The following is a 7,032-nucleotide window of genomic DNA, read 5'->3' on the forward strand; positions in this document are numbered from 1 at the left end:
TAATAAGTTTCACGTAGAGTGCACAATAACGCACCCGACCGGCTCTCGCACTGAGGGGTGTTTGATACTTAAGTGCTAAACTTTACAAATGTCATATCAGATGTTCGGATGCTAATTAGGATTAAACATGAGCTAATTATAAAACTAATTGCAGAACCTCTGTGCTAATTCGCGAGATGAATCTAGCCTAATTAATCCATTATTAGCAAATGGCTACTGTAGCACCACGTTGTCAAATTATGGACTAATTAGGCTTAGGGGGTGTTTGGAAAGGGGTGCTAAACTTTAGCACCCCACTTTTTAAGGACATTTTAGCACTTGGGCTCCCAAACAGGAGTGCTAAAAGGGGTGTGCTAAAGTTTAGCACCCCCATTTTCTTTAGCACACCCAAGGGGTGCTAAAAGGTGCTAATGGGTGCTAAAAGTGGTCCCAATCCCATTTTTTCCCCTGGTGCCCCCCTCTTTCCTCTCCTCTCCTCTCTCTCTCCTCCCCGCCACCTGCCTCTTCCGCCTGCCCCGCTGCCTCCGCCAGCCGTGCCTCCGCCGCCCGCCCCCGCCCCCTCCGCCGGCATGCCACGCCGCCTCTGCCCGGCCTGCCGCCACCACCTCACGGGCAGCCGCCAGCCCGGGATCCGACCGGCGCCGTCTCGCCCTCTCCGCCACCTGCCTCCTCCGGGCGCCCCTGCTACCTCCGCTGGTCGCGCCTCCTCCGGCTGCCCCCACGGCCTCCGCCAGCCCCGCCGGCCACGCCACCAACGGTGGGCCCCGCCGCCTCCGCCGGGCACAGCCGCCGCCTCTGCCAGGCCCCGCCGCCGCCGTCCGGGCCCCGCCTCCATTGGCCCTGCCTCCAACACCCGCCTCCCCCTGGCCCCGCCTCCTTCGCCCAACGCACGGATCATGGAGGGGGCGCGAGGGAGGAGCGGGGAGGGAGGCGGCGGCGGGAGGAAAGGGAGGCGGTGGTGGTGGGGAGGGAGGTGACGACGGTGGTGGCAGGAGGGAAGGGAGGCGACGGTGGCGGGGAGGGAGGCGGCCTCCTCCGCCAACTCTCGAGCCTGCCTCCTCCGCCAGGCCCGGCCGCCTCCGCCGGCCACGCCGCCTCCTCTGCCGGGCGGCGAGGGCGGTGGAGGCGGCGGATGGGGTGCAAAGGGTGGTACCAGGGAGGGGAAATTTGGAGCTTGCTTGGATTTCTTGAGTGGATTATAAGAGTAGAGGGGTATAATTGTCTTTTGCAAACTAATGTGCTAAAGTTTAGCACACTATCCAAACAGCCTTAAGTGCTAAACTTTAGCACAGTGCTAAAGTTTATCCAAACAGGACCTTAATAGATTCGTTTCGCGATTAGGCTCCATCTGTGCAATTAGTTTTATAATTAGTCTATATTTAATAATTTTAATTAGCATTCAAACATCCGGTATGACCTGTGCTAAAACTTTAGCAGTAGTTTGGCTAGCTACCGATGCTACCCGCGGCCGCTGGTACACTATAAACAAGCTGTACGCTCAGTCTCTCACCAAATCTTTGTCCGGTGGTCAGACGAGTGAGAGAAATACCATGGGTAACGCCGCCGAGGCTGCGGGCGACAGCAAGCCGCTGCAGAGCCCGCTGCTGGCCGCCTGCTCTGCGCCGCCGCCGGCGACCACATCAGGCGGCGGCGGCGGCCACGAGGTGAGCGGGCAGCTGGAGAGCATCCTGAGCGATGGGTCCCTGCCGTGGCCGCGGCGGGTGCTGGCGGCGTCGGCGGTGGAGCTGCGGCTGCTGGCGCGGCTGGCGGCGCCGGCGGTGGTGGTGTACATGATCAACTACCTCATGTCCATGTCGACGCAGATCTTCTCCGGCCACCTCGGCACGCTCGAGCTCGCCGCCGCGTCGCTGGGGAACAACGGCATCCAGATGTTCGCCTACGGGCTCATGGTACACGCCCCCTCTCTCATGTCTCATCTGACGGCGATAGTGCAGCTGCAGCCTTTACGTAATAAAGTACTTGGCGTGTTCGAGTAGTGTGGTTCCCTTTGTCCTGAATGATGATGATGACTACCCGCTCCCAAATGAGATGTGTTTTTTTTTTCTTCTGTCTTGCGTGTCTGTCCTATGAATTTTTCCCGGGAAAAATCATCACGTCTTCCACTTTTCCTTCAAGCCATTCTGACCTCATCATCACTTTATCGAAATTGATGTTTATGTCATGTCAATATATATTTTTTACAAATATGTATTTCTTAATTTAATAAGATCATAGGAATAATGAGTATGCAAATTGTATGGCCTACTAGTTAATGCAATAGTAGGATTCACGGCTAACTTACCAGTGTGGTGAGACTGGACTAGAGAATAGTTGTGCGAATGCTACCGCTAGTCCGCTAGCGTACGATAGAAAAATGTTCCAAAATTAGTGTAGGAAATAAACTTGATTATATAGGCATCGTACAAGAACGTTAGAATTGCTCGTTATAGAATTTAGATTTTGTGATTTTCTTGTTTTGAGGTCGTTATGCCAGTCTGTACGGATGCAGGATGAACAATACCTAATATGCTGACATGACATTTTCGTGCTGTACTAATTGGAGGCTTCTTTTGAAGCTTTCAGATGAAGCTACCTAGGATTCCTAGGTGGACACTCTAGAAAAAGAGAGAAATCCTAGAAATTCTCACAAAAAAGCAAAACATCCGACCATCAATCGATAGATTCAAATTATCATAGCCATTGGATCTATTATATTTTCTAAAAAATTACCCACTTATACCATTATGAAAATAGCCTAAAGTAACCCCCTAAATTTATATATAAATTACCCACCTCTGCCATTATATAAAATAAACTAAAGTAACCCTCTAATATTCATAAAAATTACCCACTTATGCTATTGTAAACAATATTTAAAATAACCCCCTAATTTGCAACTGAATTGCCTACCACTATTACTTAAAAAACTTAAAAAGCCCCTTAAATTTGCATCTATATTACCCACACATGCCATTATTAAAAATAACATAAGGTACCTCTACGTTTGAATCAAATAACCTTAATTAAAAATATACAACAATATATGATTCTAAATCGTCTATATCTTGCACTAATGGTATACGATATAATAATTAAGGTCTATACGTATGATGTGTGTCACCATTTATATCCTAATTAAAAATATACAACAATATATGATTCTAAATCGTCTATATCTTGCACTAATGGTATACGATATAATAATTAAGGTCTATATGTATGATGTGTGTCACCATTTATAAGGATATAACGTGATAAGAATATAGATTTCTATGTTAAAATTGTATCTCAAACTTAAGGTTCGTTAAACAAATTCAAGGACATATCTGCGATGCAAAGTGAAAACTTAAAGATTATAAATGTGGATGAAAATATTATAGAGTAATTACTAACTAAAATCTATCACAATTGGATGAAGATATTAAGTATATATCTACATAAGCATTGTGTGTTCGAATATTTAACAAACGAGAGCTAGCTTATGGTAATAGTTTTTTAGCAATGTAGTCTCATTTTTTTTCCATTGGAGGCTCCGCATTAGTACCATGAGACAAGCCAAAAAAAAAAGAGACAAATTCTCATAAAAATTAAAAACGTCAAACACCAATCCTGTAAACTCTAATAATCATAGCCATTGATCTATTATATTTTCTAAAAAGTTACCCACCACTATTATTGGGAAAATATTTAAAAATAGGCTCTAAACCTATATTTCAATTACCGAGCTTAGCTATTATAAAAAATAATCTAAAGTAACATTCATCCAATTTAGTAATACACATCATTATAAAGCATAACTTAAAATGTCATTCTAAAATTTTATCTATGTTATCCACGTATGTCGTTATTAAAAATAACATAAAGTAAACACCTAAATCTTAATCTAATTATCTTCACGTGCATCATACAAAAATATCAAAAAGTAAATTAATATATAATTTTAAATTACCTATTTATGTCATTGTTAATAGAAAAATACTAAGTTAAAGTATATAAACATGATGAGTACCACCATTTAGACCATTTATACATGCATGTGAGGAATCAATGAAAAATATTGATTTGTATGCTAAACATAATGTATGGAGGATTGGAGGTGTGATAGAAAATGGAAAAAATATGAATATGGATGAAAAGTGCATTGAGTAATTATTAATTAAAAGTCAATCACAATTGGACAAAGATAGGTACATATCTATATAAGTATTATGTTGAAGCACTAAAAAATAAGAGAGTAGTAGGTAAACAATTTTAATTATTAGCTAGGAGTTTAATTTTTAGATAATTTTTAAATACAATAGCTTCTAAAAATATTAGCCTGTGCGGGAGCACGGTTGATGGACTGGTATTCTAAAATACGTATCGTGCCATGCCGCACATCATGCTAAGGGCACGACGTGTTCGTATTGTGCTAGCACAGTTCAAAATTTATCACACCGTGTTGTGTTTTGGTAGACTATTTTAAACATCTGAAGCTCAACTGCGTTAATAGGGCTTACGGTGGAATTGTGCAATGCAGCTTGGCATGGGTAGCGCAGTGGAGACGCTGTGTGGCCAGGCGTACGGCGCGCTCAAGCACGACATGCTGGGCATCTACCTGCAGCGCGCCACCATCCTGCTCATGGCCACCGGGGTCCCGCTCGCCGTCATCTACGCCTTCTCCCGCCCGATCCTCATCCTCCTCGGCGAGTCACCGGAGATCGCCGGCGCCGCCGCCGTCTTCGTCTACGGCCTCATCCCTCAGATCTTCGCGTACGCCGCCATCTTCCCCATCCAGAAGTTCCTGCAGGCGCAGAGCATCGTGGTGCCCAGCGCCTACATCTCCGCCGCGACGCTCGTGGTCCACGTCGTCCTCAGCTACCTCGTCATCTTCCAGCTCGGGCTGGGGCTCCTCGGGGCCTCGCTCATGCTCAGCATCAGCAACTGGGTCATCGCCGTCGGGCAGTTCGTTTACATCGTCACTAGCCGGCGCTGCCGGCTGACGTGGACCGGCTTCTCCTGGCAGGCATTCTCCGGCCTGCCGGAGTTCTTCAAGCTCTGCTTTGCCTCTGCCGTCATGCTCTGCCTCGAGACGTGGTACTACCAGATCCTCGTGCTCATCGCCGGCCTGCTCAAGGATCCCGACCTTGCATTGGCCTCATTATCTGTCTGGTAATATTCCCACGTCCAGGAACATTAGCAGTTAACAATTCAGTATGTTGTTAACTTGATATATATGTGATGACTGAATCGTGTTTACGCATTGCAGCATGACAATTTCAGGGTGGGTGCTCATGATCTCAGTTGGATTCAATGCAGCAGCAAGGTAAACAAAAGGCATTTTCTTTGCATTATTGTTAGGATTCTTCTGCGTTACAGCTAGCTGAGCTTGCAGTCAGACTAACCTCATGCAAACTGTTCGTGTGTGTGTGCTCTTTCAGTGTAAGAGTGAGCAACGAGCTTGGCGCCGGCAACCCCAAGTCGGCGGCGTTCTCCGTCTTGGTGGTGACGGTGCTATCGTTCATCCTGTCGGTGATCATCTCGATCGTCATCCTAATCTGCCGGGATTACATCAGCTACATCTTCACCGAGGGCGAGGACGTGTCACGGGCAGTGTCCCAACTGACGCCACTGCTGGCTTTCACTCTCATCCTTAACGGCATCCAGCCCGTCCTGTCGGGTATGCAATAGCCAACACATTGCGCATTGTTACTGCTGTTACTCTGACTGGCATCTTAGATGCGAATCATTTGAGCAGGGGTAGCTGTTGGGTGTGGATGGCAAGCCTTCGTCGCCTATGTCAATGTCGGCTGCTACTACATCGTGGGCATCCCCCTTGGATGCCTCCTCGGGTTCTACTTTGACCTTGGAGCGGCGGTATAGAACCTCTGCACATGATTTTATAAATTCATTTTGTGGTCTACTTATTATGTGTTTGATTGATACTTTTGATATAAATTACGCAGGGTATTTGGTGTGGTATGATTGGGGGAACCCTGATGCAGACACTGATCCTGGTATGGGTTACATTCAGGACCAACTGGAACAAAGAGGTATATTGCAATTATGGTTTTACAATCAGAATACCATTTTCACGTTGTGTAGGCATTGAAAGTTTTCAATTGTTTAACCCTGCCTTCATAAAATTAGCACAAAACCAGTAAGAAAAATATTAAAAAAAGACTAGAAAAAACTATATTTCTGTGAGGGCACGTATAGATGAAAAAAACTATAACCCTGCCTTCATAAAGAAGTTTCACTCACAGTTTGTAATTATTTTACATAAATGAAAATTTTTTAATCGTATCATACGGTGCATCCCTTTTAAGGCTGTGAGGGCACATATAGATGAATTTACACATAATCACTCGATTAATTTCAGGTGGAAGAAGCCTTGAAAAGATTGAATAAGTGGGAAGATAAGTCCCCTATATTGTGAACCACAAAACGAAATAAGTCTTGTGTTTCTCAGAGAAGGATGTAATGAGATATGGTCCTTTTGTTGTATGACCAAGAATCATACGAGGATATGGATTATCAGACCATGTTTCATATTTATATTTCCAAGTATGCTACATAAGCAAGAGTGTATTTAATTCATTGATGACATAGATCATACAGTGCATTATTTCATCCTTTGTTGTTTTCAAGATTACATGCAAGACACAAACATCTTAAAAATAGTGTACATAAGGTTTCATCCCATGAAACTAGCTAGTTTCTTCTCTCACCTTATAAATAGCGTGCCATGTCACCACAATTATCTACATGGCAGCTCATTTATTGTCCATAAAACTTAAGAATGGCCTTATGTCTTGTCTAAATATAGGTGTCTTGTTAAAATATATTACGTGGCTCCTATGTAGGTTGTGTAAGTTAGGTAAGCATGTTAACTATAAAGCCCATTAGATCTAAAATCAGAAGTTTAATTCAACATTACAACAAAAATAGATTCAACTTTTTATATAATTAGACCAACATTCAAAAATAATAGATTCAATCTTACTATTACTAATTGGAGGCTCTTTTTGAAGCCTCCAGGTGAAGCCACCT

At 44.4% G+C, this 7,032-nt stretch overlaps 1 protein-coding gene across 1 annotated transcript; it reads left to right on the forward strand.

Annotated features, from left to right (window-relative positions):
* The first annotated feature begins 1,372 nt into the window (after window positions 1-1,372).
* Window positions 1,373-6,612, forward strand: LOC101766212 (protein DETOXIFICATION 40). Its single transcript, XM_004982479.2, has 7 exons — window positions 1,373-1,910; window positions 4,520-5,151; window positions 5,249-5,305; window positions 5,421-5,659; window positions 5,738-5,856; window positions 5,946-6,032; window positions 6,362-6,612. Exons 1-7 carry the CDS (start codon window positions 1,413-1,415, stop codon window positions 6,416-6,418), a joined length of 1,689 nt encoding a protein of 562 aa, XP_004982536.2. The 5' UTR covers window positions 1,373-1,412; the 3' UTR covers window positions 6,419-6,612.
* Window positions 6,613-7,032: the final 420 nt, after the last annotated feature.

Source organism: Setaria italica, chromosome IX (genome assembly GCF_000263155.2).
Source record: "Setaria italica strain Yugu1 chromosome IX, Setaria_italica_v2.0, whole genome shotgun sequence".
Classification (NCBI taxonomy): domain Eukaryota; kingdom Viridiplantae; phylum Streptophyta; class Magnoliopsida; order Poales; family Poaceae; genus Setaria; species Setaria italica.

What these genes read in the sequence shown, in the direction of transcription:
- LOC101766212 (XM_004982479.2), top strand. Translation starts at nt 1,413, where the DNA reads ATGACCTGTGCTAAAACTTTAGCAGTAGTTTGGCTAGCTACCGATGCT. An exon ending in GGATTCAATGCAGCAGCAAG is followed by an intron (nt 5,306 to 5,420) that starts GTAAACAAAAGG and finishes GTGCTCTTTCAG; the next exon opens with TGTAAGAGTGAGCAACGAGC. An exon ending in CATCCAGCCCGTCCTGTCGG is followed by an intron (nt 5,660 to 5,737) that starts GTATGCAATAGC and finishes TCATTTGAGCAG; the next exon opens with GGGTAGCTGTTGGGTGTGGA.